The 18,216-nt window shown below is 37.5% G+C and overlaps 2 protein-coding genes across 3 annotated transcripts in view; one reads left to right on the top strand and one right to left on the bottom strand.

Annotated features, from left to right (window-relative positions):
- LOC126187391 (acetylcholine receptor subunit beta-like 2) overlaps window positions 1-7,082 on the top strand; it is a 66,812-nt gene extending 59,730 nt beyond the window's left edge. Inside the window, exons 7-10 of the mRNA XM_049928444.1 lie at window positions 1,751-1,919; window positions 5,963-6,115; window positions 6,203-6,375; window positions 6,458-7,082. Of these exons, the coding sequence (XP_049784401.1) occupies window positions 1,751-1,919; window positions 5,963-6,115; window positions 6,203-6,375; window positions 6,458-6,643 (681 nt within the window). The 3' untranslated portion in view covers window positions 6,644-7,082. The remainder of the gene's footprint in view (window positions 1-1,750; window positions 1,920-5,962; window positions 6,116-6,202; window positions 6,376-6,457) is intronic.
- The window catches only part of LOC126187392 (vesicle transport protein USE1), a 152,550-nt gene that overhangs the window by 122,819 nt on the left and 11,515 nt on the right, over window positions 1-18,216 (bottom strand). The window lies entirely within an intron of this gene.

Here is an 18,216-nt window from a genome sequence, read left to right as displayed (position 1 = left end):
TTAATAAAGATGAGGAAAAGCAGTGGGCCCAAAATGGAGCCTTGAGGCACACCACACGTTATCATGCCCCATTAAGACGAGGCAGGTTCTCCAGAAGAGCCATTTAGCATTACAGTCTGCTTCCGATCCTGTAGGTATGATTGTAGCCACAAGCCAACAGTACCACCTAAACCATAGTATTCTGCTTTTTTCAAAAGAATTTGGTGGTTTACACAGTCAAAGGCTTTCGTAAAATCACAAAAAATACCCACTGGAGACATTTTTTTGTTACTGGCTTCCAAAACTTGGTTGCTGAAAGAGAATATTGCCTGTTCAGTACAAAGACCGGCACGAAAACCAAACTGATATTTGCTTAAGATACTGTAAAAGTTGAGATGGTCTACAATCTTCCTGTGCATGAGTTTCTCTAGAATTTTCGAGAAGGTAGTTAATAGAGATATTGGGCGATAGTTTGTAACAATGCTTTTATCACCTTTTTTAAAGAGAGGAATCACTACAGCCAACTTTAGTCTGTCAGGGACAATCCCTTCTTGTAGGGATGTATTGTATGTGTTGCATAGGACAGGACTAACAAATTTATAACAGTGTTTCAGTATTGTACTAGAAATATTGTCCACACCAGCAGAATTTTTATTTTTTAATGATCTAATTACTCTTATGACTTCACTTACAGTAACTGGAGGTAAAGATAACTGTGGGATTCTGTTGCTAATAGCTTTCTGTAGGAGGGACAATGATTCTTCCATAGAACCATTACAGCCTGTCTTCTCTGCTGCTCTCAAAAAGTGGTTATTAAATATTTCTGCAACCAACTCAGGTTTCTTTATGATACTGTCCCCTGTTTTAATCTCAACCTGAGACATGTTCCCTGTTGTCCTGCCAGTTTCCCTCTTTATTACACTCCATATAGTTTTAATTTTATTTTCTGAGCTTTCAATTTCTGATTTTATGCACATACTTTTAGATTTATTTATAACCTTCTTGAGACTGCTACAGTAAAGTTTGTAGTGTTGTCGTTTCTATGGATCATAACACGTCCTGAGAGAACTGTATAACATCCTCTTTGTTCTACAAGATGTTATTATCCCTGTAGTGATCCAAGACTTCTTGGCATTGCCTATATGACTATTTCTAACTACTTTTTTGGGAAAGATGGACTCAAATACAGACATGAATTCATTTAAAAATGAATTGTACTTTTTGTTTACATCTGTTTCCCTATAAACTGGGCTCCAATCTATCTCTTTTAGGCTGTCATTGAATTTTTTAAGGCACTGTTCATTTATTATCCTAAAAGATTTCCTAAAAAGAGAGCTTGACGGCTGTACAAATATAATTCTCTATGACCTTAAACAATGTTGATCTGACCTACTGGCATTTCAGCAACTCTTTCTTTCTCCTATTCAAAAAATGGTTCAAATGGCTCTGAGCACGATGGGACTTGACATCTATGGTCACCAGTCCCCTAGAACTTAGAACTACTTAAACCTAACTAACCTAAGGACATCACACAACACCCAGTCATCACGAGGCAGAGAAAATCCCTGACCCCGCCGGGAATCGAACCCGGGAAACCGGGCGCGGGAAGCGAGAACACTACCGCACGACCACGAGCTGCGGACTTTCTCCTATTGTACAGATTCTGAATATTCTCCAGATCTGCAACAGAATGATTTACTAATATAACATTTTGTCATGTTTAATACATTACTGGGTAATACTGTAGTTTTTTCTTTTTCTTTTCCTAAAGGGTACTGATCAGAGCACTGGGTCAGAGTGGAACATAATTTCACACACAGTTGAATCTGCATTGGTCTCCGTTCCTGGTTCAACTGATCCATTATCTGGCATCGTTATTCAAATTACAATCAAACGAGATAATGAATCATACAAAACACTGTTTGTTGGGCCGTTCATTGGTAAGTAGTATACCATAAGATATTCTGTACAAACTCTTCTAAAAATCTTACTGATTATGAATAATGTTCTAGATGAAATTTTATAACAAGGTTACCTTTTCTCTTACAATAACTACGGAAAAGATACTTGTGTGTGTTTACTTTTTTGACACAGGCTGTGGCCGAAAGTTAATGTGTGTCTTTTAGTTGTGCCTTTCTGCAACTTAATATGTCATTTTATGGTATGTAGCTATCTATCTTTTCTTTAATTGTTGCTATTCCAACCTGGAGTTTCACTGTTTGATTTTCTCCCACAATCATACAAATAATGACTCAAAATGTGGAATAAAACTCAGGTAGTTAAACAAGATAAAACTGCCAGAATGAGATTTTCACTCTGCAGCGGAGTGTGCGCTGATAAGAAACTTCCTGGCAGATTAAAACTGTGTGCCCGACCGAGACTCGAACTCGGGGCTCCCGAGTTCGAGTCTCGGTCGGGCACACAGTTTTAAACTGTCAGGAAGTTTCAAGATAAAACTGTGTGGAAAAAATTCTAAACATAATTTTTGGTAAGGCACAAAATCTGCTTACACAAATAAACTTAATGATGAGAGGAGGTGTAAAAGTGTTCAATAATAACTACATTTAAAGAGTGAAAGCTGAAAATATAAGGGACAACAAAGAAATATATTCATGAGCTGTTGAGTTAGACACATAACAAGTGGTTTGCAGAACACACCCTTTGTCCTGTTGGTGACAGCTACATATGGTGGCAAGGACCACATGAAACATCAAAAGTGATTGTGCTTCAGACGTATTCAACAGTACAAAAGTTAGAAGGCATGTTACATGGTAGGTGTAGGATGGAAACGGGGGGTGGGAGGGGCCAAGAGCACACACACACAATCTCATATCTATTGAATGTTCCTCAAACCATTTGTGACAGAATTTGTGAGTGATACTGTGGTTTATTGTCTTGCTGCAGGTACAAGCTGCTCGATGAGTGTTATAAGTGAACAAACCCATACACATCATCAGACAATATGTTCCAGTATCATTTGCAAGTGAGAGGTTACAGCATACCTGACACATATTGCATTGCATCTCCTGTAATCATATCCCTATATGAGAATACCTCCACCACCTTCCTACAAGGTTCCCTGGTAACAATTTGTATGGAGTGTATCATGTAGTTTTTGAAGTAATCATATTCTGCCACTGGCATTTACTGACTTACAGTGCACTCTGACTCTTCAGCAAAGGCAACCTTTCTACGCTCTTTGATCATCTAATGGTGATATTCCAGTATCTACGCTAATCTCAGTGCCATGTGATGGGTACAGGTAATGTCCTCTGCACCCCATAATGAGATGCTGCTTTTGGATGGTATAGTTACCTTGACGTAGTGGCATGAGTAGAGTCCAGTGTCCATGAGATGCTGAAGATGAGTCACACATTAGGCACCCACGATCTGGTCACAATCAAACGTGTTGAGATTGCATGTCTTGTCATCCTGTGCTCAACGTCGTTATAGCCAGTGCACGGTCTGATGACATCCTACTCGTTTGCCATAATGACAGAGGTGCTCTTTATCCAAAGCATTAGTTGTCTATAGTTCAAGTATTCAGAAGTTTATTGTACTTGATGCAAAATGCTAATGTGAAAATGAGGAATGAATCTATACTTCTTATCTGTATTTCTTTTATCAACATATATCCCTACCTTAAACAATCACTTCAATACTTGCAATATCTGACTGTTACATGTACTTAATATTTTACAACCATACAATATCAGTCGTCTTATTCTCACATCAATTCATTCCCTCTCAATTTCAATTTCTTTTCTTAGTGTACAATAAATCTAACATTATTTAAGTACATGTGGACAATTATCTTCCAACCTTTTCTCGCTTGTGTACACATTTGACAGTCCCGCCTTTTATTCCTTCTGTTCACATGTACCACCTTGCAATTCTTACTGGGTCAACATATGCCTTCATTTCCCAATATCCTTTGTTGTGTGTTTCCCTTTATATTATAATTAACCATCCATTACTGTAAGAAAAAGTTTATTGTAAATAAATCCACAGGTCACTCCTGTATTTGGCAGTATGCAAATAAATACTCAATGCATTCACTGAAAGCGAAATCACTTGACATGATATAGATAATTTTAAAAGGAGTTTGCAGTTATCATCCATTACTTAACAACTGGGAATAAATTAAAAAAAAAAGTCTTGTAACATAGGAAATGAGAAGGTGAGGGAATGGTACACGAGAGACAAACTTCTTTGCAGAAGCAACTGATGTATGTATTATTAATTACATAAAAATGATTGCTACATAAAATCTCACTTCGGCTCATCATCAGTGAGGTAATGTGATCAACATAAATAAGTTTTGTAAAATACTTTCTGTTTGATGATACACATGTACTTCACCCAAAAAAATTATGTTATGTACCCGAGTGTGCATATGTTTAATTGTTTGTGACAAGTTATGACATTAATTCTCCAATATATTTCTGATTTTTGGACCTATTCCACATACATGACACCATTTTACTTAGGATTTGTGAGAAGAACATTATTATATCTTTTCTGTATGTAACATATACTCTGATAAGCCAAAACATTACGAACACTGCCTAATGCGATGTTGGATGCCGCCTGGTGGTGTTGGAGGTATGTGACGCAGTAACAAAAGTATGTAAGCATAGCAGACATGGACAAGGAATTACCGGAGTGAAGACATGGGATACAAATTGGGAAATCCATTGATATAAGTGACGTTGACAAAGAGCTGATTATTGTTACACGGAGCCTGTGAACAAGTATCTCAAAAATGGTGAAGCTGGTCGAATGTTCACATGCTATTGTCATGAGCATCTGTGGAATGAGGTATGAGGACAGTGAAACTACCACTATATGCTAAAAGATTGGATGTCCACGACTCTTCACAGAATGTAGAGCTTTGAGGCTTATCTGCTCTATAAAGTAGGATGGATGGTGATCTGTTGCATCTCTGCCGAAAGAGCACAATGCTGGTGCATACACAAGTGTTTCGGAGCACACTGTTCATCATACATTGTTGAATATGGAGCTTCGCAGTAGACCACCCCTACGTGTTCACATGTAGATACAACGACATTATCAATTACAATTGCAGTGGGCACAGAACCATCAGGATGTGATCATTGATCAATGGAAAAATGTTGGCTCTCCTGGGGAATCGCAGTTTTGCCACACTAGCTCGATGGTTGTCTCTATAAATGCCATCATCGAGGTGAATGGCAGCTTGAAACATGCAGCACACCACGGACACAGACTGTGGGAGCAGTATTATGCTATGGAAGAGATTCCCCTGCACTTGGATGGGACATGTGGTAGTAATCAAAGACACACTGACAGCTGCGAACCATCTGCATCCCTTCACATTCTTGATGTCTTCCCCAACATCGATGTCATCTTTCTTCAGTATAACTGTCAGTGTTTCGGAGCCAGAACCATGCTACAGTTGTTTGAGGAGCATTATAGTAAACTCACACTGATGTCCCAGCAACAAAATTCACCTGATGTAAATCCTATGGAACCCATCTGGGTCGTTATTGGGCACCATCACCACGTACACAAATCAGCGAGCCATTATTTACACAAAGTACATGAACTGTACATAGACATCTAATGCTGTATATCTCCACACATCTCCCAACAAACTGTCAGATCCCTGATACACAGAAGCAGTGATGTATTTTTTTCCAAAGATGGACAAATAGGCTATTATATTAAGCAGTGGTCATAATGTTTTGGCTCATCAATGTATACTCGCTTTACAACATGTTCTACATCCTTGCAGATCTCCTTGCTGTAGATCCATATAATAAATTGTTTGCTAATCTAATCTAACATGAATTTATTCTTAATAACAACCAATTTTCAGTTTATTCTCTTAGCTTTTAGATTTAATAAAAATAACATGGAAAGTTGACATTAACTGTTGCACTGATCAGTTGGGAACAGCTGTGCAGAATCAGTATTCTTAACAAATACCATTCTTTTTCAGCTTGCATTTTGATGACATTGGTGTCATTTTGGCTTCCACCTGATGGCCAATACAGAATTCTTTGTTCTTGTTGTGGTATGATCATACTGTCAAAATTTATAATTGAGTTTGGGAATCTGTTGCCAACTCCAGCTTACAATGTACCACCTATTTGTAAGTATGGCTTATTGATTAAGTTTACACATATAAAGCTGAACAGTGAAAGGCAAGATCCAACTGAACTCTCTGTATGTCTTACAGTGTTTGCATATTGCTCAGGATTAATAGCAATGGCTCTTTCGCTTTTTATTTCCACTCTTGTCATCTGCCTCACACGTTATAAGTTTAGATGTGCTCTGCCAAGGAAGGTGTGTTATATTCTGTCGAATAAGTACTTGCACAGAATTCTGTTCCTGCCACCAATAATGAATACAGTAAGTAAATGTGTTTTCCAATATGTTCTTGCTTTATTAATATGTTTTTTGTCATTGTACTAAACCATGCCTGGTGTTTCAGGAAGACTACTCTTACGCAACTCTTGATGAGTTAGGGTCAAACAACAAAGAAACTTCTCCAGAAGAAACAAAAAATACAGAACAAATTCAGCAATACTGGACAATCTTAGCCATTGTAATTGACCGTATTTCCTGTTTTACCTATGCTGTGTATTTAAGCATTTTACTTGCAACAAACAGTCCATAGTACATGTGTGTTTATTTTGACAAGCATGTCATTAAGTGATTCAAATCTGTAGTGAAATATCATTGACATCTTATTTTATGATGATCCAGACATGGCATGTTATAAAAAAGATAACACATAATATGACAACCATAATATGTGTAATGTTCTAAATTAGAAATTACTACTGAAGTATGTAGAGTGGCAAATAGAAAAAGTTATTGTTTGTCCAGCATGACACACACACACAAACACAACACACACACACACACACACACACACACGCCACTGAACTACGGAACACAAGATTACATTGGAATAGAAATTAAAAAGGAACATGACAGAAAAGATTAAAAATCCTGAAATCAGAAACACCTTATACATGACATGTAAGTATAAATGGAAGGGGCAAGTAGATGTAATTGTAAAGCAAAAAATTAAATACAAAGAAATTGGAAAACTGAATGTGTATAAGACCTTAAAAAAAAAAGATTAAACTGAAAAAATAGAAATTGATCCGTGCATTGTTCCTAACATTACTTTGCATTCATTTCATTCTACTTCTGTGTTCAGAGTTCTTTGATATTATTTTCATTTCTGCCTTTTTTAACTGTTTTACTTCCCCTATCATTATTTTTTACCTACCTATTTATTGCTCTTCTTACACATTCCCTTCAGTTTCTTCACCTCTGCACTTTTACTGAATAAATAAACATGCCTGCCTGACATAGGACTGTACCATTTTTTCTGCTTTTAGCATTTGATATGCTGCGTTTCACACAATGCTATCTAAGCATGGCAGCAAACAAATACATGATATTCCAGTCACTACAACAATTCAAATAAGGAACTACAACCTGTGAAACAAAGTAACTGACACACGAATTGTTGTAGTTTCTTGACTTTTTTGTAATTGGTTTAGAACTACAATGTTGACAAACAATTAAGTCTTTGCCTTTCAAATGTGTATGCTATACCATATAGGGAACACATAAGATCTGCACCCAAACTAAACCAAGGCCAACAGATTGTGTTGGAATGCTGATTGTTCCATACTGCTGTAGCATCATTTCCTGCTTAAAGGAAACAGATCTAGCTGAAAGAGAGAGATCTCACAAAAAGCTAATACACACAGAAACTAAAGAAGGACTCCTGTCCTGTCAGGGCTAGTATACAACTACGCATAATTCAAGTTACCATAATGTGTGAGGACAAGGCTATAATTAATTTCAATAATATTTCTCACCTCTTTCCAATTTTCCTTCTTTCATCTCTCCCCTCCCAAATACACTTTGCCACCCTTTCTCTTAAAAGAGGAATCCTTCCTTGTTTCCAACATAGATCTTTTATATGCCTGTATTGTGACTACATTTTATTTAGTTCCCTTCGATGTTAAATTACAGTTGGGGAATATGAAGTTTATTACCACAGGTAAAAGAGAGACTGAGTGTACAATGTGACTGTATGTATTGTGTATTTTGTGTGTGTCTTGCCACATTAACTGCAACAGACACAGTAAATTACTATTGGTTATCTATCCTGCAGATGTAGATTTGTGGAACACACAGTTTTACATTTATCCTGTATTATGGAAATAGTTTGTCTAGAAACACTTGGCCCTGTTCCATTCTTTATCTACCCAGCACCCTCTACAAATCTTAGGAACTGTAAGTCAGGTTTACAAATACCTTATATAATGTGGATCATACCGTAGCTATAAGAAAAAAGTCACTTCATACAGCTAGAGTGTAAGAATTATTAAAATGTTTGGAGAAGACAATGAACAAAACACAATAAAGAAGAAATTTATGTAGTTCTGGTGGACAGACAAGTTAGTCAAATAAAATGGTGAAATACATAGGTTTTTTAGTGTTGTTTGACACAAGAAAATTTAACAGGGGGTTGTTATCAAGAGTTCTCTTCTGATTTTGCCATGTATGTATGTATGTATGTAACAATGTAATATCCAGGCTGGAATACCAAAAACATTAATTAGGACAGATTGTTACTCACTGCATAAAGGAGACGGTGAGTTGCAGATGGGAGGATTTGAAAGAAGACTAAGCTATTGGATGAAATCATTCATCAGATTTAGAAAAACACACAAACATTCATACATGCAGGACTGGTAAAGGTTAAGGCCAGCAGGGTTACAGAAAAAAGGATATATATCAGGGAGAGTTCCCACCCATGCAGTTCAAAGAAGCTGGTGTTAGTGGGGAGGATCCAGATGGCATAGGCAGTGAAGCAATCAAGTTAAGCTCAGTGAATTGCACAGTATGCTCAGCAACTGGATGGTCTGGGTGCAGCTCTCCATCAGTTCCACAGTTTGGTAGCGGCCATTCACATGAACAGACAGCTTGTTAGCAGTCATACCCACATAGAATGCCACACAATGGTTGCAGCTAAGTCGGTAGAACACATGATTGCTTTCACAACTGGCCCTGCCTTCGGTCAGGTAGGAGATGGCTGTGAAGAGGTTGGAGTAGGTGGTAGGAAGATGTATGAGACTGGTCTAGCAACTAGGGCTTTTACAGGGATATGAGCCATTGGACAATGGGTTGGGAGCAGGATGGAATAGGGACAGCAATTTATCCTAATTCATATTGTTATCAGTGCAATACGATACTGACAATATACGGATGTTTCTGAAAATTTCAATATCCAGAAATAATGGCCTGAAATAAATGATTAAGTGTGCACAGAAACCCTGAGAAGGTCACTGCTACACCAATCTCAGACAGTAAAGAGCCATTAAATGAAGTGAAAATGTGAAGCAAGTAAAAGAGAGAATATTAGCATGTGAGAAAGTTTGTAATAGTGCTAAAATTATGTTCACTTAAGGAAATAGGCTTATCGTACCACAGTACTTCGACCAACACAGAACATGCTGCTAGAATAGTGATGCATGGGTGGAATCAGCGGACAGAAGAGGATCATCCGCAGTGCCAAGTAGATATTGAAAAACACAATGTGATCATAGCACATGATGACACCAACTTGTTCACAGGGACTTAACTAATGATACAGTTTCACCCATGGAGTGGATTTGACACAGCAACTATGCAATAGGCATTGATCTACAATATTTCACAGACTATAAGACACACTTTTTTCTTCAAAAAATTACCTCCAAAATGTAGGTGTGTCTTACACTCAAAATTAATATAAAAACATCCAATGTTTGATTTAAAATACCTGCCAGTCTTAAAAATGGCCATATATTCAATGCCACTGGAAACATATCTCTATCTGGCAACACTGGATTCAACTAGCAGTGGTAGTGCACCAATGCAAGGAACATGAGTTGCGGGGGTTCACAAGTTTGCTAACACTGTCTTCCTCATACAATGCCATCACAAACTCAGAACAATGTCTGGTCTATGACGCGTCATCGCAATCAGCGGTGCCAGTGGACTTGAATTGAAAGGGCTTGTGTTACTGATAACAATACAATGTTTTTGTTAATATCTACTTTCATAATGGGAAAAAATAAAAGGTATTCATATGATGTGAGCTATAAATTGAAAGTAGTATATGCAGAAGAACACTGAAACAGAGTAGGAGAGTGGCATTTCAGCCCTGCACCAACAGGAAAAATCATTCGCGATTGGCATGCTAGTAAAGAAAAACTGAAAAAAATAAGGGAGACTAAATGTGCAAATAGAAAATTGAATGCAAAATGGCCAAAATTAGAAGATGGCATACTGGAATGGATTCAAGGCACTATCAAAATGGCTTTGGAACTGATACAAAAATGATTCAAATACACACTCATAAGTCTGCACTACAGTGGAACTTAACAGACTAAAGTATAAAGAAAAAATATTATCTTTCCATTGTTTTATTATTGAACATTGAAAGATAACCAATGTGGAACTGAGTAAATAGTGAATGTGGATGAAACTCCTCTGACATTTGATGTGCCACGTAACAGAACTGTTGCCATGAAAGGGCTAAAACTATAACTATAAAAACAATATTGTGAAAAGGAAAATTACTACTCACCATATAGCGGAGATGCTGAGTCATAGATAGGTGCAACAAAAAGACTGTCACAAATAGCTTTTGGCCAGTAAGGCCTTCGTCAGAATTAGATGGCAAACACACATACATACACAAACGCAACTCACACACACAACTGCAGTCCCAGGCAACTGAGGCTACGCTGCCAGTTGCCTGAGACTGCAGTCGTGTGTGTGAGTTGTGTTTGCGTGAATGTGTATATGAGTGTTTGCCATTTAATTCTGATGAAGGCCTTACTGGCTGAAAGCTATTTGTAACAGTCCTTTTGTTGTGCCTATCTGCGACTCAGCATCTCTGCAATATGGTGAGTAGGAACTTTCCTTTTCACAATATTATTCCATTCCATCCTGGATTTTCCATTGTTTAACTACAAAAACATGTGGACATGAAAAATCCACTACATTGTTGTCCTTTCATGTTGTGCTGAGGGTGCTAAACTTAATTCAATGTACATTCTGAAGTGTAAAGCAATGTAAAATATTCTGAAATCCTGCACGTGGTGTTGTTCATGTACACTACAAAGGTTTGATGGACGAGGCTGGTATGATATTATGGATTAACAGAGTATGGGAGAGAAGGAAAGGTGCTTTATTGAAGAAGAGTTCTGTTCTTGTGCTAGATCAGTTAAGCAGTCATTTAAAAAATTCTGTGAAAGAGATACTGAGACAGGAAAATACAGAGCTTCCTGTTATTTTGTGAGGGCTTACTTCACTATTGCAACCTCATGATGTCTTCATAAATAAACCATTTAAAGTGTATATGAGAGAGGAATGGAACAAATGGATGATGGATGAAATGCAACATGAATTTACACCGAAGGGAGCTTTAAAACAACCTATATTCAAGCAAGTGTGTCAGTGAATAAAACAGCTGTGGTCTAAGAGTGAGAGAAGACATTATTGTTAAACTTACAAGAAGTGCGACATAAGTAACGCTCTCAATGGCAGTGGAGGAGGAGGAGGAGGAGGAGGAGGAGGAGGAGGAAGAAGAAGAAGAAGAAAGGTCACAACAATTTTCAGGGATTTTAAAGGTCAATTTGGTTTTATAAGCTCCTTTTTTTTTTAGTCTGGCATTTCAATCTAACAGAAAAAATGGTAAAAATATTATTTTTTAAAAAGCTGCTTAAAAATTAAGGTGTGTCTTATAACCCGTAGCATTTCAATAGTCCATAAAATATGGTATTGCATCAATCCTGTAGAATGTAATTGGACAGATAAAAAAATCAACTCATCAAGCAGCTGCAGGAGAAAACAGAGCTTGGTGGGTATCCAACTATATTATATTTTCAAAATTGATTATTTCCATCAACAGTTTGATACTCACAGCGGCAGACTGGACTGGTGGCATGCATGATACCACATGACCTCCCATTGTAGAAAAACTAAAAACATCATGTACAAAAATAGTTGGAATGCTGCATGAGAAATGTAACTTGGGACAAGTACCATTTCAACCCATCCCACATTCATGGTCACTCGTGTTAGTCATCACTGTGATAAACACAGGTTGGTGGCCTGTGCTCTCGAAAAGCATAATAGACATACGCAAAGCGTGGTGGTTCAGGGTGTTGTGAGGCCACCACTTCTGCATTTTGATAAATATGCAAACAGATACAAATTCTGTGATGTGTGATAAAGAATGGATTATCAGCTTTGCTATCAATAACGAGATTTGCAGTTGCTTGTTTTGTGCATGCACCAGCCCGGGAGACATTATAAAGTGAAGCTTACTGATGCAGTTAGTTGCTAACAGTCAGTTGGAGGAAAAATTCAAATGGTAGGCTATTAGTGTACTGAACTTTAAAGATGTATGTTAAGCTAAGTGTATTAGTAATAATAATAATAATAATAATAATACTGAACAACAATTCAAAAGAAGAGTGTGTTGCTCAAGAGACAACCGTTTATGGGAGCTGAAATTGTATTCAAATTTTGTGGCATAATTTCATCACTGTAATTCAATAATCTGTTCCAACAAAGGATATAATAAACTAATAGCAACATTTCAGTCAACTGTGCTTAATGAGTTCCACCCAGTCAATCATCAAATAATGGTGATTAATAAACAATCAGTAATCAAGGAGGAGAGGAATAAGTATACAGGGCATTTCTGTAATTGCATGCAAAAATGTAACAGGACATAAAGAATGCTCAACTGAACTATTTGAGATAGGGAACCTGGGGTCAAGCCAGCTTAAGAAGATATGGAAGTAAACTTATCTATTGCCTTGCCTGTTTTCCAGCTTATTTACAACTAACATGCATACACATTTTCACATACTATGCTGTTTATTTACATGTACAGTCTTTACTTCCAGCGAGGACACGAGGAGGATGTAACTGATTACCAGGAAGTCATGATGCAGGTTTTGTTTACTTTACTTGTCCATAAGGTGGCCCTGTTGTATCATATTTACATTGTCTCATGACAGAATGCGCTATGAATCAATGACAGATCCATTCATTACTCAGTGTCATTTAGAGACATACAGTACAATTCAATAGAGAAGTACTGGTACAGTATTTCATGGCCACTGGATTGGAAGGGGAGGTCCTATTCCATGGCCTGCAAGGTCACCTGACCTGAGCCCCCTTCATTATTTCCTATGGGAATATCTAAAGTCACTTCGTGTGTGAGCCCCTGGTGGATATGGAGATGGAATTGGCTGCCAGGATTGTGGCTGCCTGTGATGTGATTCAAAACACAACATGGATATTTGTCAGGGTGTGTCAGAATATCGTTCGTCGATGTCATGCTTGCACTGAGGTTGATGGCTATCAGTTACAACACATTTTGTAAGACAAAATACAAATGGTATGTTCATGATGTCAGCAATGGCATTTGCAGTTAACTGTGACTAATGTAAATTAAAAAGTACACAGTGATGTGATTTTATTCCTACTATCTCCTTAAACTGGCTTCTCCGACCTGTTTCCCTACTTCAAATTGTTCAGTGGAGCATCCTTTATGTCTTGTTAAATTTTTGCACACACTTCTGGAAACACAGTGAGTGCAATGGGAGTGCTCACAGCATCTTTGGATACAATATGTAACCTCGATCTATAAGTTCTGGGAGCAATATGGACAACAACAATGTACTAAAATCTATAGTAGGAAGCTCATTTCAGAGATATATATCGATTACTGAAATTAGAGTTGTCACAAATTATAGTGTAGCAGCTGTCACAATGTTTAGACAAGGTATGGGAAGAACACTAGGAAGGTATTTATAAAGCAGAGAGTACACAACAGAACACTTAATTCTTTCTTAAACATATTCCTGTACACTTTTGACCTCCCTGAAACACATTAGGGCAAAATTATACAGAAGTATGGAGAAAGGATGGGTAATATTGACAAGAGTGAATTACTTTTTGTGTTGAACAGAAAGTAATATATCATTCGAAGATAAGGTTGTCATCAAGGGTCAAAACTTCTTTAGTATCAACACTGTAAAATCATTTAGTCTATTATATAAAACAAAAGCTTCTGACTACAAAAGTGCTTTCTGACATTTTTTAATTAAAAAATCCTAGAATGCATTACTGATTTCTGTAAAAAGCCATGTACAACCTCACAAATGAATTACTGGCAGGGGTATTTTCCGTGACCTTGCAGAGAAATCTGATTGCGAGGGCCAAGCGAAACTGAAGTATTATAACTCTTCATGGAGGTAGATTAACTTTGTAACAAAAATCTGTGATTCACAATTACAAAATGTAACATAAGAGTGAAATTAAACAGTGTGGATGAGCACTAAGTACAGTATCTGACAAGATTTCAAGTTGGGTTCAAATCATGTTCCACAGAGGCCTCTTCAAAGTTTTTTTTGTGTCTTACACTCATTTTGCAGTAAATTTACTTCTCAATGGCATTTTTGGATACTAAGAAAATGAAACTGCCATTCACGCTCAAAAAGTACATCATACAAAAGTTATTTCGATGTACACTTTGCCTTCTTGCCTAGTATTAAGGGTGGAAATCTTTAATTGAGTGTAAAAGTCTTATGTTCGTCATAAAAATGCTTCTATTCTAAAAAATGTACATAATTACTACTCTTAAATCAGCATACTCACATAAATATTATGCAAGCGGCAATAGATTAAACTCTAACACTTTATGTAACTTAGTAGGCTGCAGCCATTTTCAAAATAACAGCTTTTTAGTTAACTTTACTTTTCAATTCTGGCAAGGCTTCACAGCAAACGTGCTCTGCAAGAATACTGTGGGCACAGGCCTACAAGCAACAAGTATTGTACATCCTTCATCATCACAGGGAATAGGGTGGGGACTTTGTGGAGACTTATGTAAATGATGACATTGATCCTGAGGGAAATACTTGGAGATATCTAGAATGTCTTTATATTCCCTGCCACATTGTAGGTCAATTACTTTAATCTGCAAATCAGTGCAAACAAGGTACTGCCAGATTCTTTTGTTTTCCCAGTCAGTTGCTCTAAGAATCCTGATCTATTTCATAACACAACTTGTGCTCTGTATGTAGACAAAAACTAACAAATTTCATGATAACCTTATGCAAAAACTCTTTACAAAGATTTTACAAGCTGGTTCTGAATGTTGTCTGCCATAACCTGTGAGTGAAGCATAACTGTCGTGTTTGATAATGGCATCACGTGAAACTGTTCTACCTGGGGTGGACACAATTTTCCAGCTGCAGCTACCAAGTATTCTTTTATTAAATCACCTTCTGTGAAAGGATGCAAGGTCTTTGCTAAAAGTAGTGCAAGTTTATAGCTCATTCAAATGACACTCACTTGTTTCTTTTTTCTCTCTCTTCTTCTTCTTCCTCTTCAGAGAGCTTCCTTTTAACTTTTGAAACCTCTTGTGCATGCTCCGATTCTACCCATTTTCTGTTTCCATATCTTTGATGTAGAAAGACACACAGCACCACTGTAAACTGAATTTCCTGAAAGTATTCAGTGCCTTATGGTTTTGCTTCTTTTTGTGCAAAAATATGTGATTCCTCACGCTGAGGATTGAAATGCACGAGACTGTTGGTGTTACACAATGCTGACTTGCCTTTGCTGCTATTAGATGGCACCACTGTTAAAACTGGCTCTCCCCTAATTCACAGCTGGTGCTTCTTCCATGTTGTCGCGACCACATGGTGTAATCAGATTTCTCTTCACCACATTGCAAGAGCTCGAGCATGCATGAGTGCTCATACTCAGAATCAACAAGGTGTTAAGCCCTGGTTTACAGCCTATGCGGAAACAAAGAGAATGTAGCAGTTTAACCGCAGTTAACTGTTAATGCAGACTGCACAATTAGTTTCTGTTGGTTACTTCTCGTTTATGTATATTTTGCCTCATTCTACTTCCATACATATTCTTCTTCATACATCGTCTATGGAACCTGATGAATACACTGCCACACGGTCAGGAAGCTTTTGTAAACAAACAACTTTCTTTCCCTCACGTGAAAAGGAATATGCAAGATTTGATGTATGTACCACAATATTTTTCTTTCTTTACTTCTCTACAATAAAAACTTCTCTTAGCTATCAATCTTGTAGGTTGGTTTTATGTATTTTTTTTAACACACACACACACACACACACACACACACACACACACACACACACACACACACAGGGTGGGTGGGGGTGGGGGGAAGGGAGAGGGAGGGAGGGAGGGAGAGGGGGGGGGACTTTGTGAAGTTGTGATAGACTGGCCAAGGAAATTGGCCCAAAAAGTTTTTTCAGCATTCCACAGTAACATAATCTAAACAACAAAGAAATAATCATAAATTGAAACAGAAATCATCATAAACTGAGGCAGATAAATATTCTCAGCAAGATGAAGCAACAGCAGACACTACACATGCAATCTTAGGCAATAAAATCTCTTGGTCTTCAATCATCTGATCTGTCCCTGTGATTTTTACCTGTGGGGTAAGTTAAAAGTTAAGTGTACACAATAAACTCACACAAGAGAAGAACTATAGCACAACACTGAAGACACTACTGCATCAAAAACAAATATTCACATCGGTTGTATAATATTTTTGATTATGTATTTAACCCTTTCAGGGGAAGTGGTTCCGTTTGAAACCACCTACAATTTTCTCATTTTGTTGCAAAAGGGCAGTGGCTACCTTTGGGGACACCATTCAGCAGCCTAGTTGGTGCTGCCCTCTAGCGGCTGTTACTGGAACCGCTTCAAAATCTGTAAATATTAGCAAGTAGTGAGGCGAGTTGGATAGCCATTTTTGTACGCTCTGCGCGAATGTCTTTGTTCTCAAATTGTGACTGTATTCTTCTGTATTAGGTAACTTTTAAGCATGTATTAAATGCAGAATACTGTTCTGTTTACATCAATACTATATGTACTGCAATATAACCAAAATAATGCATTTATTTCCGTGAATGTTGTGGTGGTTCCATTTGAAACCACTGTCCTGTAACGGCAGCATTAGCAGGTGTGACGAACTTTTTTATTCCAGTTTCACGTGATGTATTCTCACAGACTAAAGGATGAGGAAATTCTGGAGTGCCTTTTCGCAGATATTCCTTCAGATCCTGACTCACAGATTGACACTAATAGTGACAGTGAAAGTGATGTGCTATCTGAAGACAGTGATCTGGATTTGCGAATGAAAACACCTGTTTTATCTCAAATTATTTCGGAAAGTGAGAGTGAGGACTATTTTGACAATGACAGTGATGATAGTTTCAGCACTAATGACGATTTGCCACTGTCTTCCATTGCGAATTTTTCATGGAGAAAGGATGTCAGGGCAATGAACTTTGCCGCCAATTTTTCAGAGGAAGGTGGTGTACGAGGAAAAGTTAAAAATGACAGTGAAGGTATGCAACCAGTAGATTTTTTTTTTGTGTCTGTTTTGTGACACTATGTTAGAACACATAGTTTTCCAGTATAACCTGCACGCAACACAGAAAGGTGGCAATTTCAGGCCTCTTTCTAAAGCAGAACTAAAATAATTTTTGGCTATACACATTCTAATGAGAATCAAGAAACCTTGTTATTATCGTGATTGCTGGTCATCCCATATGGAACATCGAGATGAGTACATTTCCTCACTAATGTCGGTAAAAAGGTTCAGCTGGATTTTGACCCATATTCACATCAATGACAACGTCGTTATGCCTTCAAGGGAGAGCAGAAATTATAACAAATTATATAAAATCCGTCCATTAATCAATCAGATACTGATAAACTTAACAGAATTCTACGCACCTGCTAAGGAGCACGCTATAGATGAATGCATGGTGAAGTTCAAAGGACGAATCGCATTCAAACAATGTATGCCCCAAAAGCCAATCAAGAGGGGGTACAAAATCTAGGTCAGAGCTAATAAGCTTGGATATATTTGTGATTTTCAGATATATACTGGAAAAGTTGAAGGCATAGTGGAAAAATCCTTAGGGGAAAGAATTGTGAGAGATATGTGTAAAGGCTTGGAAAGAAAGGGATACCACATATGCTTTGACAATTTTTTTACCAGTGTCTCACTTTTACAGAAGCTAAAAGATGACGGACTTTTTGCCTGTGGAACAATTAGATCACATAGGAAAGGACTTCCTA

Source organism: Schistocerca cancellata, chromosome 5 (genome assembly GCF_023864275.1).
Source record: "Schistocerca cancellata isolate TAMUIC-IGC-003103 chromosome 5, iqSchCanc2.1, whole genome shotgun sequence".
NCBI lineage: Eukaryota > Metazoa > Arthropoda > Insecta > Orthoptera > Acrididae > Schistocerca > Schistocerca cancellata.
The sequence above is the reverse complement of the archived record's forward strand: the minus strand, read 5'-3'. Positions and strand labels throughout refer to the sequence as shown.